Here is a 21,055-nt window from a genome sequence, read left to right as displayed (position 1 = left end):
ATTTCATCTGCCACGTGTCGGCCCATGCCACCAGCCTGTTTATATCCTCTTGAAGTCTATCACTATCCTGCTCACTGTTTACTACACTTCCAAGTTTTGTGTCATCTGCAAATTTGAAAATTGTGCCCTGTACACCCAAGTCCAAGTCATTAATATATATCAAGAAGAGCAGTGGTCCTAGTACTGATCCCTGGGGAACATCAGTGTGCACCCCCCTCCAGTCCGAAAAACAACCGTTCACCGCTACTCTCTGTTTCCTGTTACTTAGCCAATTCTGTATTCATGCTGCTACTGCCCCTTTTATTCCATGAGCTTCAATCTTGATGATAAGCCTATCTTGTGGCACTTTATCAGATACCTTTTTGAAAGTCCATATACACCACATCAACCACATTGCCCTCATCGACCCTCTCTGTTACTTCATCAAAAAACTCTATCAAGTTAGTTAAACACGATTTGCCTTTAACAAATCCATGCTGGCTTTCCCTTATAAATCCGCACTTGTGCAAGTGACTACTAATTCTGTTCTGCATTATCGTTTCTGAACGTTTCTCAACCACCGAGCTTAAACTGACTAACCTGTAGTTACTGGATTTATCTTTACACCCTTTTTTGAACAAGGGTGTAACATTTGCAATTCTCCAGTCCTCGGACATCACCTCCATATCTACGGATGTTTGGAAGATTATGGCCAGTAAAAAGCAAAATGAGCAGTGGTCTGAATACTGACCCCTGGTGGACACCACCGTATACTTCCCACCAGTTTCAAAAACAACCGGTGCATTTTTTTTAACAGTTCAGTTTAATTTAGGTTTTTATTTTTCTTTAAAACTTTTTAGGGTCAATTTTCTTCTCTGGCAGCGGACAAGCACAACATCCCTCTTGTATGTTGCACCTGTGAGTGGAGGAGTGCACGCAACATTTCTAGCTCTGGCCATTTGCATGTCTTGATGGCTCTCCCAGAGTGGCCGAAACCCCTAGGCTGGCCTTGCGCAGATATCAAGGGAGTGAAAGCCGGAGTGGAGCTGCAAGCCTCAGTGGAGCTCCTGGCTGGAGAGAAGCAACGAGGGGGGTGATTTTAGGAGGCAAATGCTGGTGCGTTGGGGGCGGGGAGGCTCCGAAAATCACGCAAATCCTGTTCGGGCTCCAACCCGCCGGTCTCAGTTTCCCAGGGACCCACCTGTGCGTGCGGGCGACCTGAAACCGGAGGTCCCGCCGGCTTTACAGTTAAAGAACCAAATGTATCTCATTGAGAGGCACTTTACCTGTGACAGATGAAGGGATTAGAAAGATTTTTAACTTACCTGGGCGGCTTGCCCTCTGTTTCTGATTCATGCCTGATGTCTTCCCCCGATCTTGCCCTCTCCCCTTCGATCTTGCCCTCTCCCCCCCTATCTTCCTCTCTCCCCCCCTATCTTCTCTCTCCCCCCCCTATCTTCCTCTCCCCCCCCCCATCTTCCTCTCTCCCCCCGATCTTCCTCTCTCCCCCACGATCTTCCTCTCTCCCCCCCGAACTTCCTCTCTCCCCCCTGATCTTCCTCTCTAACCCCCCATCTTCCTCTCTCCCCCCCCGATCTTCCTCTCTCCCACTCCGATCTTCCTCTCTCCCCCCCCCGATCTTCCTCTCTCCTCCCCCGATCTTCCTCTCTCCTCCCCCGATCTTCCTCTCTCCTCCCCCGATCTTCCTCTCACCCCCCAATCTTCCTCTCGTCCCCCCCGATCTTCCTCTCGTCCCCCCCGATCTTCCTCTCGTCCCCCCCGATCTTCCTCTCTCCCCCCCGATCTTCCTCTCTTCCCCCCCGATCTTCTCTCTCACCCCCGATCTTCCTCTCTCCTCCCCGATCTTCCTCTCTCCTCCTCGATCTTCTCCTCTCCTCCCCGATCTTCCCCTTTCCCCCTCTGATCTTCCCCTTTCCCCCCGATCTTCCCCTCTCCCCCCATCATCCCTTGTTCCCCCCGATCTTCCCCTCTACCCCCCAATCTTCCCCTCTACCACCCGATCTTCCCCTCTCCGCCCCTGATCTTCCCCTCTCCCCCCGATCTTCCCCTCTCCCCCCCGATCTTCCCCTCTACCCCCCGATCTTCCTCTCTCACCCCCCGATCTTCCTCTCTTCCCCCCCGATCTTCTCTCTCACCCCCGATCTTCTCTCTCACCCCCGATCTTCTCTCTCACCCCCGATCTTCCTCTCCCCCCCCGATCTTCCTCTCTCCCCCCCCCCGATCTTCCTCTCTCCCCCCCCGATCTTCCTCTCTCCTCCCCGATCTTCCTCTCTCCTCCTCAATCTTCCCCTCTCCCCCCGATCTTCCCCTCTCCCCCCCGATCTTCCCCTCTCCCCCCCGATCTTCCCCTCACCCCCCCGATCTTCCCCTCTCCCCCCCGATCTTCCCCTCTCCCCCCCGATCTTCCTCTCTCCCCCCCCGATCTTCCTCTCTTCCCCCCCCGATCTTCTCTCTCACCCCCGATCTTCCTCTCCCCCCCCCCGATCTTCCTCTCTCCCCCCCCCCGATCTTCCTCTCTCCCCCCCCGATCTTCCTCTCTCCCCCCCCGATCTTCCTCTCTCCTCCCCGATCTTCCTCTCTCCTCCTCGATCTTCCCCTCTCCTCCCCGATCTTCCCCTTTCCCCCTCTGATCTTCCCCTTTCCCCCCCCCCCGATCTTCCCCTCTCCCCCCCGATCTTCCCCTCTATTCCCCCCGGTCTTCCCCCCTCCCCCCGATCTTCCCCTCTCTCCCCCCCCGATCTTCCCCTCTCTCCCCCCGATCTTCCCCTCTCTCTACCCCGATCTTCCCCTCTCTCCCCCCCGATCTTCCCCTCTCCCCCCGATCTTCCCCTTTCTCCCTCGATCTTCCCCTCTCCCCCCATCATCCCTTGTTCCCCCCGATCTTCCCCTTTCCCCCCCGATCTTCCCCTTTCCCCCCCGATCTTCCCCTCTCCCCCCGATCTTCCCCTCTCCCTCCATCATCCCTTGTTCCCCCCCGATCTTCCCCTCTACCCCCCGATCTTCCCCTCTACCCCCCGATCTTCCCCTCTACCCCCCGATCTTCCCCTCTACCCCCCGATCTTCCCCTCTACCCCCCCGATCTTCCCCTCTCCCCCCCTGATCTTCCCCTGTCCCCCCCCGATCTTCCCCTCTCCCCCCCGATCTTCCCCTCTCCCCCCCTGATCTTCCCCTGTCCCCCCCCGATCTTCCCCTCTCCCCCCCGATCTTCCCCTCTCCCCCCCGATCTTCCCCTCTCCCCCCCGATCTTCCCCTCTCTCCCCTCGTTAATCCCCTCTCTCCCCCCCGATCTTCCCCTCTCTCCCCCCCCCCGATCTTCCCCTCTCTCCCCCCATTCTTCCCCTCTCTTCCCCCCCAATCTTCCCCCCTCACCCCCACGATCTTCCCCTCTCTCCCCCCCGATCTTCCCCTCTCTCTCCCCCGATCTTCCCCTCTCTACCCCCCGATCTTCCCCTCCCCCCCCGATCTTCCCCTCTCCCCCCGATCTTCCCCTTTCCCCCTCGATCTTCCCCTCTCCCCCCGATCTTCCCCTTTCCCCCTCTGATCTTCCCCTTTCCCCCCTCGATCTTCCCCTCTCCCCCCCGATCTTCCTCTCTCCCTGCCCCGATCTTCCCCTCTCTCACCCCCGATCTTCCCCTCTCTCCCCCCCCCGATCTTCCCCTCTCTCCCCCCCCGATCTTCCCCTCTCTCCCCCCCCCGATCTTCCCCTCTCTCCCCCCCAGATCTTCCCCTCTCTTCCCCCCCCGATCTTCCCCTCTCTCCGCCCCCGATCTTCCCCTCTCCCCTCCCCTGCCGATCTTCCCCTCTTCCCCCCCCACCCCATCTTCCAGTCCAGCGCCAGATGACGTCTCGCTCTCTCTCTTTCCCGCCCCCCTCCCCCCGTCGCGTTGCAGCTCCTGACGGCAGCCAGCTGTCAATCAGGTTAGCTGCCGAGCGCGAAAACCGGAGAGGAAGTTAACCACTGTCAATCAACATGCGATCGCTTTGGAAACGAAAAGTTTGGTTCACGCGGGTTTGCCATGCGCCCAATCGCTCCTCCTCTGCCGTCATGCCTCCCCACTAATATCGGGCCCAAGAAGGCTCCACACCCGAAAATTGCTCTCGGGATTGGCTACAGGTTCATCACACCTGGTACCTGGTTGTGCCTTTGGGCGAGCCCCGCAGACCTGCAGTCTATGTATTGTCCTAGTGCAAACCCCAGCTTTTGTGGGGAGCCCCTCCATTTGGAAAGGGAGATTGGAGGGTCAGGAACACTTGTTCTAACTCATTTATCTCCAGTTACGTCAGGCTCCAAAAATCCCAAGACAGTGTTGTGGAGACGGAGACCTGACGCAGCATGTCTCTGTCCTCATTTCCTTTCTGTTGCTCCTGGGAACAACGAGGGGAAAAATCTACCCCTTTCTCTTTTTACCTAAGTCAGTGGATTTGCTACAGTCCCTGTTGATAGAATAGTTTAGAATTCCTCCTGCCCTCAGGGAGTTAGAGGGGAAGGAGGATTAATCAGGAGAATCTGCCTGTACCTGAGACGTTTGCACAATTCCCCTGATACTTAAGTAGGTGGGTTCACAAACTCCACTGGAGCTTTTTTGGACATATCAGAGAAGATGTGCCTTAGCCACCAATATTTGAAAAAGGAAAGAAAGAATTTGTATTTATGTAGTGTCTACTCATGTCTTTGGGATATTCCAAAGCTCTTCAGAACCAATACATTACAACCAGGAAGGCCCTTTCCCACATTGGGATTATGCCTTCGAGGTGACATCTTGTACTAGCAGAAACTAGTCATCAGAGGTTGGAAGTTGAAGAAGTTTGTGCACAATTACAGATGTGTACACAACCTGCATGCCGGCCTTGGTGTTAGTAAATGACGAGGCATCGTGCACCCAAATTGTTTTACAATAATGTGGGGCATTATAGCTTTGGAAGATGTGAGAATGGCCAGGTTTTCTTTTGTACACGGCATCTTGAAAATCTGCCTTCATGTGGTAACAGTATATATGAGAGGCAAAGAAAAAACTGTAAAGTTATGCGAGGGCTTGGCATGGGTGAGGAGTACATGTGGGGCAGGTTGAAAGGCAACACTTCATGACACACAATCATGGGCCATCCATGAGATACATGGTGTTATTGGGTGGTCCTTCCTCACCAGGTTCCTTTAAATGTACTGTTCTCTTATGCCTCTGTTGCCAGGTCCTTCAGGCAGTACACCAGCAGCTCCGTGAACTAACTGCCTCCAATCTTTGCTGCCAGCTCATTTGAATAATTATTCAGAGCTTCGGCCCGGCACAGGGTTCCTAATGGGAGACGCAGAAACTCTGGCCATCACATACTTTTAAATTGGACCTGATGGTGAGATGAGCAGGCAGCAGAAAATGGCAGAGTTAGTTCACTGTGCTGGTGACTAACTTTACTCCAGAATTGTGGCACAAAAGGGTCAATTGCAGTTGGATTAGAAAATCTTCCCATAACTTCACGGACCTTTCTGACAGTTGTCAGAGTATTTTACTGCAGGTGATGATAGAGTGAAGTTTATCTTAATTTATATATTTTGTGGCAAACAAGATAGTTGAAGAAATGTTCCTAAAATCACAAAAACCTATAATTGAAACACACGGGGCCATTTTCCTCTGCTTTGCGTTCAGAGATCACTCATTTCCTGGGAGAGAGGAAAAAGGGGGACAGGATGTATTAAGGCAGTTCTCCCCCAACGACCCCCCTCCCCTTGCATTGTCCAGGTATTTCCTGGGGCGGGGGGTTATGCCCACAGCAGACACAAACAAGGAAATTAGACAGGAGTGATGTATCGGTGCCTCCCACCTCTTTTCCTTTGTATATGGCGGGCAGACACCCATTTGGAGGTTTGATCACTGATAGTGTCTTTAAATCTTGCTTCTTCCATATGTTCTTGCTGCATCCGGGGCTAAAAGGGTTAAATTACGAGGACAGGTTGCATAAACTTGGCTTGTATTCCCTTGAATATAAAAGATTGAGGGATGATCTGATCAAGGTGCTTAAAATGTTAAAACGATTTGATAGTGTAGATACAGAGAAACTGTTGCCTCTGGTGGGGCAATCAAGAACGAGAGGACATAATCTTAAAATGAGAGCTCGGCCATTTAGGATGGAAATTAAGAAGCACTTTTTCACACACAGGGTAGTAGAAATCTGGAATTCTCTGCCCCAAAAGACTGTGGTTGCTGGGACAATTGGAGCTTTCAAGACTGAGATAGATAGATTTTTATTTGGTAAGTGTATCAAGGGATATGGAGCAAAGAGTTGAGGTGCAGATCTCAAGGGCAATTAGGGATGGGCAATAAATGCTGGCCTTGCCAGCGCTGCCCACATGCCATGAATAAAAAAAAGATCAGCCATGATCTAATTGAGTGGTGGAGCAGGCCCGAGGGGCTGAATGGCTGACTCCTAATCCTATTGATACTATCCGAGGATCTGAGGGGACCAGGCACAAGCGGTAAAACCCATTTGCTGCTGGCTAACCTGCATTGGGCTGCCTGGTAAGCGAAGACCCAGGAAAATTAGATGGGAGATGTGGCGACTCCTGCCTCATTTGCATGGCCTTTGGGTGCTCTAGGTCCCAGCTCTTGGCCCACCTTCTGGGGAAACTCCAGTGGTATGGATTTCTGCCCCTTTTCCTCTGCTTTGTGTCTGGGAAATAAGTGTTCCCTGGGTGCAAAGTAGAAGAAAATTGGCTTTAATCTAGCCTCAACATTAAGCCCTGTACAGCCCCACCTCCTTTTAGTGTATTACTTTCACATAATTCTACTATATGTAACGCTTGAACAAATGAGAAACAATATTAGATTAGCAGAAGCAGATGTGGTTGTCATCATTCTTTGAATGTGGTTCAGCTTTCACATACAAAACTGTTCATCACCCGTGTATAATCCTACACAAATGTAGAGCTGCTGCCTTGTGTATGCATAAATCTTTATTGTATGAATTTCACCTGTCCTGTCATCTCCTTTCAAAATTCAATGAGGCACACTTCTAGACAAAGCCTACATATACATCAATGGATTGGGAAAGGCAGTATACCTGTCATCCCCTTCTATGCTGCCATGGTTTTAAAGGGACAATGTTGCAGTGTTTGTTTTTCCATTACATGCAGCCTGTTCTACTCTATATGGAGATGAATATAATGAAGTAATGCAGAAGATCATACCTATGATAAACCATCTAATATTCAACATGTTCTTCATTTGTTTTTCTCTTCCTTTGGTTTTTAAGGGAAATCCAACTGAAGTAATGAGGAAACATGAGAATTGCCTGAAACGTACTGGCATTCAAAGCTTTTTAGAGGAAATTGACCATTTTGCGTTCAACCGTGCAAAATCTTCAGTGATGGAGGTGAGTCTATTTTAATGAAATATTTTGTTTGAAATATAAGTTCATATTATTATTTTTGCTCCATGTAAAGACAACTTCAAAAATGCATTTCAGATACTGAGTGTATAAACTTTTTTGTTTTTGATTATAAGTTTTAAAAATGCTTTCAAACACAATTTTTTTTAGTATTTCTGAGACTAGATGTGAAATTAAACCATGTCAATAGCTGTTGGACAAAGCATTGAAGGTATTTAAACTCAGCAATTGTAGCTTAACCTCCATAGAATCATAGAAAGTTATGTCACAGAAGGAGGTCATTCAGCCCATTGTGCTGTGCCAACTGAAAAAGAGCTATCCAGCTTAATCCCACTTTCCAGCACTTGGCCCGTAGCCATGTAGGTTACGGCATTTCAGGTGCTCATCCAAGTACTTTTTAAATGAGTTGAGGGTTTCTGCCTCTACCACCCTTTCAGGCAGTGAGTTCCAGACCCCCACCACTCTCTGGGTGAAAAAAATTATCCTCAGATCCCCTCTAATCCTTCTACCAATTACTTTAAATTTATGCCCCCGGTCACTGACCCCTCTGCTATCCTTCCTATCCCCACTGTATCCAGTCCCATCATAATTTTATATACCTCAATTAAATCACCCCTCAGCCTCCTTTGTTCCAAAGAAAACAACCCCAGCCTATCCAATCTTTTCTCATAGCTAAAATTCTCCAGCCCTGGCAACATCCTCGTAAATCTCTTCTGTACCCTCTCGTGCAATCACATCTTTCCTGTAACGTGGTGACCAGAACTGTATGCAGTACTCAAGCTGTGGCCTAACCAATGTTTTATACAGTTCTAGCATAACCTCCCTGCTCTTATATTCTATGCCTCGGCTAATAAAGGAAAGTATCCCATATGCCTTATTAATCACCTTCTCTACCTGTCCTGCTACATTTCCATGTGCCTTAACGAATGCTGAAAATGGTGGTGGTACCAATCGTGATTTGTATTGTTCACAGGTTCAGGCTTTTCTGTAGAATATATCTAGAGGACTGGAATAGAAACTAACTATGGACAGTCAGGGTGTAAGTTTTGTTTGTGAAAGCTGAACCACATTCGAAGAATAATGACGACCACATTTATATCTAATCTAATATTCTTCCTCATTTGTTCAAGCTTCACACGTAGTAGAATTACCTGAAAGTAATACACATGATAAAGTAGCACATAATAGACTTGTTAACAAAATTAAAGCCCATGGGATTAAAGGGACAATGGCAGTGTGGTTACAAAATGGGCTAAGGGACAGAATGCAGAGAGTAGTGGTAAACGATTGTTTTTGAGACTGGAGGGAAGTATACTGTGGTGTTCCCCAGGGGTCGGTATTAGGACCACTGCTCTTTTTGATATATATTAATGACCTGGACTTGGGTACACAGGGTATAATCTCAAAGTTTGCAGATGACGTGAAACTCGGAAATGTAGTAAACAATCTGGAGAATAGTAACAGACTTCAGGAGGACATAGACAGACTGGTGAAATGGGCAAACCCATGGCAGATGAAATTTAATGCAGAGAAGTGTGAAGTGATACATTTTGGTAGGAAGATTGAGGAGAGGCAAAATAAACTAAATGGTACAATTTTAAAGGGAGTGCAGGAACAGAGAGACCTAAAGGTGTATGTACACAAATCTTTGAATTTGGCAGGACAAGTTGAGAAGGCCGTTAAACAAGCATATGGGGTCCTTGGCTTTATAAATAGAGGCATAGAGTACAAAAGCAAGGAAGTTATGCTAAACCTGTATAAAATATTGGTTAGGCCTCAGCTGGAGTATCGTGTTCAATTCTGGGCACCACACTTTAGAAAGGATGCCAAGGCCTTAGAGAGGGTGCAGAAGAGATTTACTAGAATGGTACCAGGGATGAGGGACTTCAGTTATGTGGAAAGACTGGAGAAGCTGCAGTTGTTGTCCTTAGAGCAGAGAAGATTAAGAGGAGATTTGATAGAGGTGTTCAAAATCATGAAAGGTTTTGATAGAGTAAATAAGGAAAAACTGTTTCCAGTGGCAGAAGCGTCGGTAACCGGAGGACACAGATATAAGGTGATTGGCAAAAGAGCCAGAGGCGACATGAGGAAACATTTTTTTACACAGCGAGTTGTAATGATCTGGACTGCACTGCCTGAAAGGATGGTGGAAGCAGATTCAATACTAACTTTCAAAGGGGAATTGGATATATACTTGAAGGGAAAGAGCAGGGGAGTGGGACTAATTGGATAGCTCTTTCAAAGAGCCGTCACAGGCACGATGGGCCGAATGGCCTTCTTCTGTGCTGAATGATACTATGATACTAAAAGGAGGTGGGGCTGCACATGGCTTAATGTTGAGGCTAACTTGGAACCAAAGTGCTTGTCATCTTGGGTTATCAGATTAAGTCAGTCGCACTTTATAAAATCACAAGGCCAATGTTTGTCTGCTTTACGCCATTAATATCAGCGGAATCGGCTGAATCAGCGCAAAAGAACGGGGAATTTTTAACGTAAGTGAGTTACGTCCAAAACCACTTACTTTAGGGTTTTCCGCGATCTTTTCCGCTGGTTTAAGATTCAATTTGCCCGGATCAGGCTCCGCCCACAAATCTGGCCACGTCCCCAGGTCGACATTGCGAGTTTCCACCGATTGGGCTGGTTCGGGAAGGCGCTTCAAATTGCACTCATTTTCTTAAGCGCACAGGCACCAGTAAGCACGTTTTAAAAGTTTTCACATAACAAAAAATATTTAATTTACTAAGAAACTGACTAGTGCACACTAATGAAACTAGTAAATGGTTCAGTATAGTTTTTAAAGTCATTTTCAGTGATTTAAAATCAGGTTACTCACAGGTGGATGACTAGACACTCTTATTTTTCAGCTGTATTAATAAAACTGCATCAGGCTACCACTCCTAAATACATGAATGAATATTTTTTAATGCAAAGAAAAAAAAATAAACCATTACGTTTTATTACGCTGCCTGATTGTGCTGGTTCATGGAAGATTTTATGTTTGTGATTATGCAAATACATTTTAGAGGAAACTTGAACAGTAACCTAACCAGCACAATTTTGGGTGCAATTTCCCGATTTTTCTAATTGGTTTAATAATATTATTTATTGGTATGAATAGGCTCCAGTTCACACGGTAGAATTAGTGCATTCTATTTTTTAATGTTAAAGATAATATTATGTATTCGTGGACTAGATTTTGCTGTTCGTGCGTTTTATGGGCTGACTATTGCAGGGTCTTTTCTGACAGTGTTTGGCTGTGTTAATGACTGACTGATGAATACAGCTTGCAGAGGAAGAGATATTTCACTAAGCAATGTCAGGAGAACCAGCAGTAAAAATGTTTGACTAGATTTAAACAATTCCCCTTTCTTTCCACACCTAGCTGCTATGGAAACCTACAGCAAGTGGCAATTCCAAGCTCCAAATTGGTGCAAGCATAATTTATCTGTTTCAAAAATAAATGGTGCAGTGATAGGGTTGTGTTTCCTTTATTTAGCCTGTGGAAAAGTTCCTTATTGAACTTGTTCACCTAGCTGAGATTGGGAACTCACATAGAGAGGTAAAGCTATAAAATGGCAATCTTACTACTCTATGTTGCAGTATGCTGGCACACCAGTTTGTTAGTGCAAGTAACTGGAGGAAGACAAGAACATAAGAAATAGGAGCAGAAGTAGGCCATCCGGCCCCTCGAATCTGCTCCGCCATTCAACAAGATCATGGCAGCTCTTCTACCTCAAAGCCATTTTCCTGCACTATCCCCATATCCCTTGATGTCTTCAATATCTAGAAATCTGTCAATCTCTGTTTTGAATGTATTCAATGACTGAGCCTCCACAGCCCTCTGGGGTAGAGAATTCTAAAGATTCACCACCCTCTGAGTGAAGAAATTCCTCCTCATCTCAGTCCTAAATGGCCCACTCCTTATTCTGAGACTATGACCCCTGGTTCTAGAATCCCCAGCCAGGGGAAACATCCTCCCTGCATCTACCCTGTCGAGTCCTGTAAGAATTTTGTATGTTTCAATGAGATCACCTCTCATTCTTCTAAACTCTCGAGAATACAGGCCTAGTCTACTCAATCTCTCCTCATACGACAATCCCGCCATCCCAGGAATCAGTCTGGTGAACCTTCGTTGCACTCCCTCTATGGCAAGTATATCCTTTCTTAGGTAAGGAGACCAAAATTGTACACAATACTCTAGGTGTGGTCTCACCAAAGCCCTATACAATTGCAGTAAGACATCTTGACTCCTGTACTCAAATCCTCTTTTAATAAAGGCCAACATATCATTTGCCTTCCTAATTGCTTGCTGCACCTGCATGTTAGCTTTCAGTGACTCATGTACGAGGACACCCAGGTCCCTTTGAACATCAACATTTTCCAATCTCACCATTTAAAAAAACTCTGCATTTCTGTTTTTCCGACCAAAGTGGATAACTCCACATTTTTCCATATTATATTCCATCTGCCATGTTCTTGCCCACTCACTTAGCCTGTCTATATCCCCTTGAAGCCTCTTTGCAACTCACGTTCCCAACTAGTTTTGTGTCATCAGCAAACTTGGAAATATTACATTTGGTCCCCTCATCCACATCATTGATATAGATTGTGAGTAGCTAGGGCCCAAACATCGATCCCTGCGGTACCCCACTAGTCACAATCTGCCAACCTGAAAAAGACCCGTTTATTCCTACTCTCTGTTTTCTGTCTGTTAACCAATTCTCAATCCATGCCAGTGTATTACCCCCAATTCCATGTGCTCTAACTTTGTTCACCAACCTCCTGTATGGGACCTTATCGAAAGCCTTCTGAAAATCCAAATACTCCACATCCATTGGTTACTCCTTATCTATTATACTAGTTACATCCTCAAAGAACTCCAATAGGTTTGTCAAACGTGACTTCCCTTTCATAAATCCATGTTGACTCTGCCAAATCCTATTATTATTTTCGAAGTGTCCTGTTATCACATCCTTTATAATAGATTCTAGCATTTTTCCTACTTGATGTCAGGCAAACAGGTCTGCAGTTCCCTGTTTTCTCTCTCCCTCCTTTCTTAAATAGTGGGGTTACATTTGCCATCCTCCAATCTTTTTTTTAAATTCGTTCATGGGATGTGGGCGTCGCTGGCGAGGCCAGCATTTATTGCCCATCCCTAATTGCCCTTGAGATCTGCACCTCAACTCTTTGCTCCATATCCCTTGATACACTTACCAAATAAAAATCTATCTATCTCAGTCTTGAAAACTCCAATTGTCCCAGCATCCACAGTCTTTTGGGGCAGAGAATTCCAGATTTCTACTACCCTTTGTGTGAAAAAGTGCTTCTTAATTTCCATCGTAAATGGCCTAGCTCTCATTTTATGATTATGTCCTTCATTCTTGATTGCCCCACCAGAGGCGACAGTTTCTCTGTGTCTACATTATCAAATCGTTTTAACATTTTAAGCACCTTGATCAGATCATCCCTCAAGGTGGTGGTGAGCCGCCTTCTTGAACCGCTGCAGTCCGTATGGTGAAGGTTCTCCCACAGTGCTGTTAGGAAGGGAGTTCCAGGATTTTGACCCAGCGGCGATGAAGGAACGGCGATATATTTCCAAGTCGGGGTGGTGTGTGACTTGGAGGGGAACGTGCAGGTGGTGTTGATCCCATGTGCCTGCTGCCCTTGTCCTTCTAGGTGGTGGAGGTCGCGGGTTTGGGAGGTGCTGCCGAAGAAGCCTTGTCGAGTTGCTGCAGTGAATCCTGTGGATGGTACAGACTGCAGCCACGGTGCACTTGTGGTGAAGGGAGTGAATGTTTAGGGTGATGGATGGGGTGCCAATCAAGCGGGCTGCTTTGTCCTGGAAGGTGTCGAGCTTCTTGAGTGTTGTTGGAGCTGCACTCATCCAGGCAAGTGGAGAGTATTCCATCACACTCCTGACTTGTGCCTTGCAGATGGTGGAAAGGCTTTGGGGAGTGAGGAGGTGAGACACTCGCCACAGAATACCCAGCCTCTGACCTGCTCTTGTAGCCACAGTATTTATATGGCTGGTCCAGTTAAGTTTCTGGTCAATGGTGACCCCCAGGATGTTGATGGTGGGGGATTCGGCAATAGTAATGCCATTGAATGTCAAGGGGAGGTGGTTAGACTCTCTCTTGTTGGAGATGGCACTTGTCTGGCACGAATGTTGCTTGCCACTTATGAGCCCAAGCCTGGATGTTGTCCAGGTCTTGCTGCATGCAGGCTCGGACCGCTTCATTATTTGAGGGATTGCGAATGGAACTGAACACTGTGCAATCATCAGCAAACATCCCCATTTCTGACCTTATGATGGAAGGAAGGTCATTGATGAAGCAGCTGAAGATGGTTGGGCCGAGGACACTGCTCTGAGGAACTCCTGCAGCAATGTCCTGGGGCTGAGATGATTGACCTCCTACAACTACTACCATCTTCCTTTGTGCGAGGTATGACTCCAGTCACTGGAGAGTTTTGCCCCTGATTCCCATTGACTTCAATTTTACTAGGGCTCCTTGGTGCCACACTCGGTCAAATGCTGCCTTGATGTCAAGGGCAGTCACTCTCACCTCATGTCTGGAATTCAGCTCTTTTGTCCATGTTTGGACAAAGCTGTAATGAGGTCTGGAGCCGAGTGGTCCTGGCGGAACCCAAACTGAGCATCGGTGAGCAGGCTATTGGTGAGTAAGTGCCACTTGATAGCACTGTCGACGACACCTTCCATCACTTTGCTGATGATTGAGAATAGACTGATGGGGCAGTAATTGGCTAGATTGGATTTGTCCGGCTTTTTGTGGACAGGACATACCTGGGCAATTTTCCACATTGCCGGGTAGATGCCAGTGTTGTAGCTGTACGGGAACAGCTTGGCTAGAGGCGCAGCTAGTTCTGGAGCACAAGTCTTCAGCGCTACAGCCGGGATGTTGTCGGGGCCCATAGCCTTTGCTGCATCCAGTGCACTCAGCCATTTCTTGATATCACGTGGAGTGAATCGAATTGGCTGAAGACTGGCTTCTGTGATGGTGGGGATAGCGGGAGGAGGCCAAGATGGATCATCCACTCGGCACTTCTGGCTGAAGATGGTTGCAAACGCTTTAGCCTTGTCTTTTGCACTCACATGCTGGACTGCGCCATCATTGAGGATGGGGATGTTTACTGAGCCTCCTCCTCCCGTTAGTTGTTTAATTGTCCACCACCATTCATGACTGGATGTGGCAGGACTGCAGAGCGTTGATCTGATCCGTTGGTTGTGGAATCACTTAGCTCAGTCTATAGCATGTTGCTTCTGCTATTTAGCATGCATGTAGTCCTGAGTTGTAGCTTCACCAGGTTGGCACCTCATTTTTAGGTATGCCTGGTGCTGCTCCTGGCATGTTCTTCTACACTCCTCATTGAACCAAGGTTGATCCCCTGGCTTGTTTGTAATGGTAGAGTGAGGAATATGCCGGGCCATGAGGTTACAGATTGTGCTGGAATACAATTCTGCTGCTGCTGATGGCCCACATCGCCTCATGGATGCCCAGTTGTGAGCTGCTAGATCTGTTCTGAATCTATCCCATGTTGCCACACAACACGTTGGATGGTATCCTCAGTGCGAAGACGGGACTTCGTCTCCACGAGGACTGTGCGGTGGTCACTCCTACCGATACTGTCACGGACAGATGCATTTGCAACAGGTAGATTGGTGAGGACGAGGTCAAGTAAGTTTTTCCCTCGTGTTGGTTCGCTCACCACCTGCCGCAGGCCCAGTCTGGCAGCCATGTCCTTCAGGACTCTGCAGGAACCATTCCAGAATCTATAGAATTTTGGAAAATGACAACCAATGTATCCATTATCTCTATAGCCACCTCTTTCAAAACCCTGGGATGTAGATCATCAGGTACTTGGGATTTATCGACTTTCACTCCCATTAATTTCTCTAGTATTATTTTTTTACTGATACTAATTTCTTTAGGTTCCTCATTCTCACCAGTCACTTGGTTCTCTAGTATTTCTGGGAGGTTTTTTTGTGTCTTCTTCCATGAAGACAGACACAAAGGGCCCGATTTTAGCACCCGCTAGCGGGTGCGTTCTCGGCGGGGGGGCCTCGAAAATTGCAAAATCCAGGATCCCGACCGGATCCCGTCTCGATCCCGCCCACTTCCGGGTTCCCCGCTGACGCGCCGGCGTGCGCGCGCAGCCCCCGCTGGTGGGAATCCCGCAGGCAATTAAAGCCAGCGGGATGCCACTTGAGAGTATTTATTTAGCTTTTCCAGGTCATTAACTGACCTGATTAAGGGACTGTGTGTGATTTTGGATCAACCCGGGACTGTTTCCCACACTGGGGGAAACACTCCCAGATCGAATGGACGTGTTGCAGCTGTCAGCCTGTGGCAGCTGCAAAGGTCCATTTGACGGTGGGGGGGGGGGGGGAGACCCTCACCCATTGCAGGAGGCCACTCTGTCACTTGGGACAAAGTTTGGCCTCCACCACCCTCCTCCTGACAGTCAAAGTCACCAACCTGCACACTTACCCCGGGGTCCGGAGACATGTACCTACCTTGCGGACCCCCTCAGATGTACATCTTGCGGATGGGGGCCGCCGTAGCTGCAGTCATGACCTCCTCGGAGGGCGAACAGCATCACCAGCCTCGCCATCCACGCCGTCCACCTCTGACATGTGGAGCTCCACAACAGAGTGCTGTGACACATCCACCTGTACAGCAGGAGGGAGGGCTACTGCAGAGAGAGATGCGTCGCAGAGGGCACTACCCTCGCCACAGGTTCCACAGACCGAGGCTCAGCCTCCTGGACCTCTCTAAGCAACAGTACACACGGAGGCTCAGAGTCACTCGACATGTAGCTGTGGACATCTGCAGCCTCTTTCATGCCGAGCTGCTCCTGGCTGGCCCGTGCACCATCTTCCTACCTGTCGCTGTCAAAGTCACCACTGCCCTCCCGAACTTCTCCTCCACAGCCTTCCAGGGTGCAACCGGGGACATCGCCGGTGTCTCTCAGTCGTCTGCGCAGAAGAGCCCTGCAAATACACCTACACCCACTCTGCAGTGACACAATGTGTGGCATCAGTGGTGGGTCTTCATAGTGATACCCAGGAGCGGGCATTATTGCACAAACCGGACAGGATTCGCGAAGACATGGCAGTAGTGGTGCCAATATAATGTGTGATGTGAGTTGTTCTGAAATTCAATAGAAGTAACAACCATGACAAACCCTCATGGAGGACAAGTTCAGCAGGCACATGGGAATAACACCACCTGCACGTTTCCCTCCAAGTCACACATCATCCCGACTTGGAAATATGTTGCCATTCCTTCATCGTCGCTGGGTCAAAATCCTGGACCTCCCTTCCTGACAGCACTGTGGGAGAACCTTCACCACACGGACTGCAGCGGTTCAAGAAGGCGGCTCACCATCACCTTCTCAAGGGCAATTAGGAATGGGCAATAAATGCTGGCCTCGCCAGCGATGCCCACATCACATGAACGAATAAAAAAAAAACATACCTATGGGAGCTTTTACAGAGCGTTTTTATGTTTCTCGCTAGTTTATTCTCATATTCTATTTTCCCTTTCTTTATCAATTTCTTGGTCCTCCTTTGCTGAATACTCATGTGCTCCCAATCCTCAGGCTTAATGCTTTTTCTTGCAACTTAATATGCCCCTTCCTTTGATTTAATACTATCTTTAATTTCTCTTGTTATCCACGGTTGGACCACTTTTCCTGTTGGGTTTTTGTGCCTTAAAGGAATATATATTTGTTGCAAATTATGTATTAATTCTTTAAATGTTAGCCATTGCCTGTCTTCCGTCATACCTTTTAATGTCATTCCCCAATCAACCACAGCCAACTTGTGCCTCATACCTTCGTCGTTTCCTCTGTTTAGATTTAAGACCCTAGTTTTGAATTGAACTACATCACTTTCAAACTTAATGAAGAATTCTTTCATAGTATGGTCACTCTTCCCTAAGGGCTCCTTTACAACAAGATTATTAATTAACACTTTCTCATTGCACAATACTGAAACCAAAATAGCCTGTTCCCTCGTTGGTTCCTCAACATATTGATCTAGAAAACCGTCTTGTATACATTCCAGGAATTCGTCCTTCATAGAATAAGTGCTAATTTGGTTTGCCCAATCTATATGTAAATTAAAGTCCCCCAAGATTACTGTATTACCCATGTTACATGCACTTATAATTTCCTACTTTATACCGTGCCCTAAATTACCACTACTGGTTTGGTGTCCTATCAACAACTTCCACCAATGTTTTCTGCCCCTTGCTGTTTCTTCGCTCCACCCAAACTGAATCTACATCTTGATCTTCTGAGCCAAGATTCTTTCTCACTATTGTACTGATCTCATCCTTTACTAACAGTGCTACTCCACCTCCTTTTCCTTTTTGTCTGTCCTTCCTAAATGTCGAATATCCTTGAATATTCAGTTCCCAGCCTTGGTCACCCTGCAGCCACGTCTCAGTAATGGTAATTAGATCGTCCCCATTTACTTCTATTTGTGCCTCAACTCATCTACCTTGTTGCGAATGATGCTTGCATTCAGATAAAGTGCCTATAATTTTGTCTTTTTAACATTTTTTCCTATTTTGACCTTATTTGCTGCTGGTCTTTGTCTCCGCTGCCTTCCAATTTCACTTACAACTTTTCTGCCTTCCACTTCCAGCTTTGTTACTCTCCCTTCTGAATCTTCTCTCAGGTTCCCATCCTCCTGCCAAGTTAGTTTAAACCCTCCCCAACAGCACTAGCAAACCTCCCTGCAAGGACATTGGTCCTGGCCCTGTTGAGGTGCAACCCGTCCGGCTTGTACAGGTCCCACCTCCCCCAGATCTTTAAATGACTTAATTTCTCAGAAATTGTGCGGTTTTGTCACTTATGGGGACAGATTTTACATCCAACGCATCCAGTGCAGATCTTTGTGCATCGGGACAGGAATATTGTGTGAAAAGGTTAGTATGCCAGCTTTGTGGCCTGTTCAATTTTCCACCCACTATTTTCAATGGACTGAAAATCAGGTGATCCACAAAGCTGGCACACAAATCTTCTTGTGCAATATTCCGATTAGTGCTCTAGTTGTACGGGGATTGGCACTGTAAAATCTGCCCCATAGAGTTAACTATGTATTCCATGTTTCTCACTGAGTTTCCACCATGTTTTGTGGAGGTCCAGTGTATATTAAAAAATTGACAAAATATATCTAAACACAGAATTTGAATTTCATATAATCTAGGTTAAAGAGCTGCTTTGCCAACTGGAAGATAGAGCGGATCAGTTTGGGAAAAGAAGTGATGTGGAAAAAATGCAAAAGGTTTTGCGTAACAAAGAGTAAGTACCCATTGAAATAGGTACAATATTCTAAATTTTCATTCAGCTAGAGGAATATTGGCAAAGTGAGGTAAATGCACATAAGACCAATAATTTTTTCCTTTTGTTTCACTGCCAAAGAACATTGGAATGAAGGAGAAAAAGGGTCTTTCAGCCCATATGGCTTGATTCATCCTTTAAGGGTAAATTTTCCATTTAAGTTCATGGACTGAAAATCTGGCGTGCTGTGAACTGGGTAGATGATCATCTACTCCAGTGTTCCAATATGCGCTCTCAGTGTGCGCTGCTTTGCACTAGGAGCGCAAAAGTGGAAAATTATTTTACTTCTTTATCCTACCTCAGATCCTTGGCCCCGAACAGAAGTCCTTTGATCCTGGCATGAGTGCGCTCCAGGAATCTCTGCCACTCTGCCCACTACAGACACATCCTTTATTCTTAATTTCAAAACCAACTCGATATTTATAAATCTTATTAAAATTTTAATTTTACTCAGGTCAATGGAAATACTTTTAGCCTCTGCCACTAAAGACCATGACGAAGCCTTGAGGTTCACATTAAAAAAACTGATGAAAGCAAGAGATCAGCTTATTTTAAACACGGTAGGTGTGGAAGAAAATGCAGGAAAAAAGTAGAGTTCGGAGGAAGTAATATTTACTTCAACAATGTGCCTGATAATCTTTGTTGCAGATTAAACCCTTACTGGAAGAAGCAGCGGAAAAAGCTGTGGAACAATGGAACAGTAATAAATCGCTCATCAACAGAATGGGTATATTCAACCCACATTTTAATGGCAGACATCCTGCATACAAGGTATGTAACAGTCACTGTTTCAGTTTGATGACTTTTTCCTGTATTTTTGGGAATATAACAATACCTCTGTCATACTGCGGAACCTTCATAATTGTAATGATTATTGCTGTTCATAACCATTTAAATGAAATTGAGGCACTTGAATGAGTGGAGACTATAGATTATATCAATGTATAATAAAGCCTTTTTACCAGCATGAAAAGCTTATAAAATGAGACAGTAGCGTGGAATTTCCTGTGTCTAGCACTCAAATATCATCAGAAAAACAGGTCCTCTGCACAGAAAAACTGGGCACTAATTTTCTATTTTTGTCCAGCATTTGTATAGCATTACTCCCAAAATTACCCAATGGCTTTTCTGGTGGCTGCACCCGAAGAGGGCATAGCAATGAGAATTACATACAAAGAAATCACAAATTCCCATTGCGCGACTGCCTCTGCTACAGTGCTGCGGCTCGGCACTTCTGCTGATCTGCGGGAGAGCAGAATTTAGGACATCTGTGATCCAAATGCGGCCTCTATCAATTAGGTCTCCAAGTGTATCCAAGGCGGAGGAGGTGGATGAATCGAGCCTGGATGGCCCCAGAATGAGGATCTCTGAGAAATCTAATTACTGGGGTCACAGACTCAGTTGCAGCATCCATTGAGGTGACCACATGCTCCATGGTCGACTGCAGAATATCGGTACCGTGCACCAGAACTCCACACAAGTTGGTAGTGGACTCCTCCACACTCCCCGACATTGTCGAAGCTCCTTGGCAGGCAGTCCAATGCATTGAAAAATTGTTGGTGCAGAGAAATCATCTTTCTTTTAAAGGATGGGCCCTTAAAGTCTGCATCTCTGTCGTCTTCAGTGAGCTGGCATTGTGGTGAGCTCTTTCCTTGGCATTTCCACCTGCTTCTGCTCACTTATACTTGGGAATCACCCAGTACAGACCCCTCTAACTCACTACCTAAATCATGCGGGGTGCTGATTTCCGTGCTGGTGCTTGGAATGGTAAGAGCAAGTGACCGTGAATCTCCTCGAGGGTTCTTCTCCTCAGTCTGTGACTGGAACACCTGAGTCATCTGATGGACCTAGAAAAAGGGGGGAGGCACAGGATTAGGAAGTAATGACAAGAGTAAGCACCAGAAAATGAGTGGCAGTGTGACGCACCACCAGGCTGCCATGCTGATTGTGTAAGTGAGAGTGTTAAGTAGAAAGAGAAAAGGAAGGGAAGTTGCCCAAATACCTTGCTCTGTGTGTGCAGCCACCTCGACTTCTCCGATGCTGCATGCCCTTTGTCTGTCAGTTACTTTGATGGCGGCCTCTTCCATCAATATCAGTGTTTGAAGAGTGGCAGGACCTCCTCCCTCCTGTTCTGTTCCAGCTTCTCCTGTAGTGTGGCAGTTTCTCCTGCATGGAGTGAAAGTGGATTGCAGATACCCACCGGTTCCAGCAGCTCTAAACCAGGAAACCATTAACCACCTCATTGTGCTTACTGTCTCCTTCACTTAGTTTGCTAAAGTGCTCTCAATGAATGAGATGATTCTGTGCT

At 47.0% G+C, this 21,055-nt stretch overlaps 1 protein-coding gene across 2 annotated transcripts in view; it reads left to right on the top strand.

The window, feature by feature from the left end:
* The window catches only part of LOC137324733 (uncharacterized), a 134,635-nt gene that overhangs the window by 68,054 nt on the left and 45,526 nt on the right, over positions 1-21,055 (top strand). For both annotated transcript variants that reach the window (XM_067989398.1, XM_067989390.1), the window contains 4 exons: positions 7,243-7,362; positions 18,614-18,708; positions 19,202-19,307; positions 19,396-19,518. In XM_067989398.1, coding sequence (XP_067845499.1) covers positions 7,243-7,362; positions 18,614-18,708; positions 19,202-19,307; positions 19,396-19,518 — 444 coding nt within the window. The remainder of the gene's footprint in view (positions 1-7,242; positions 7,363-18,613; positions 18,709-19,201; positions 19,308-19,395; positions 19,519-21,055) is intronic.

This window comes from Heptranchias perlo, chromosome 1 (genome assembly GCF_035084215.1).
Source record: "Heptranchias perlo isolate sHepPer1 chromosome 1, sHepPer1.hap1, whole genome shotgun sequence".
Classification (NCBI taxonomy): Eukaryota; Metazoa; Chordata; class Chondrichthyes; order Hexanchiformes; family Hexanchidae; genus Heptranchias; species Heptranchias perlo.
This window is presented reverse-complemented; position numbering and strand designations above follow the sequence as displayed.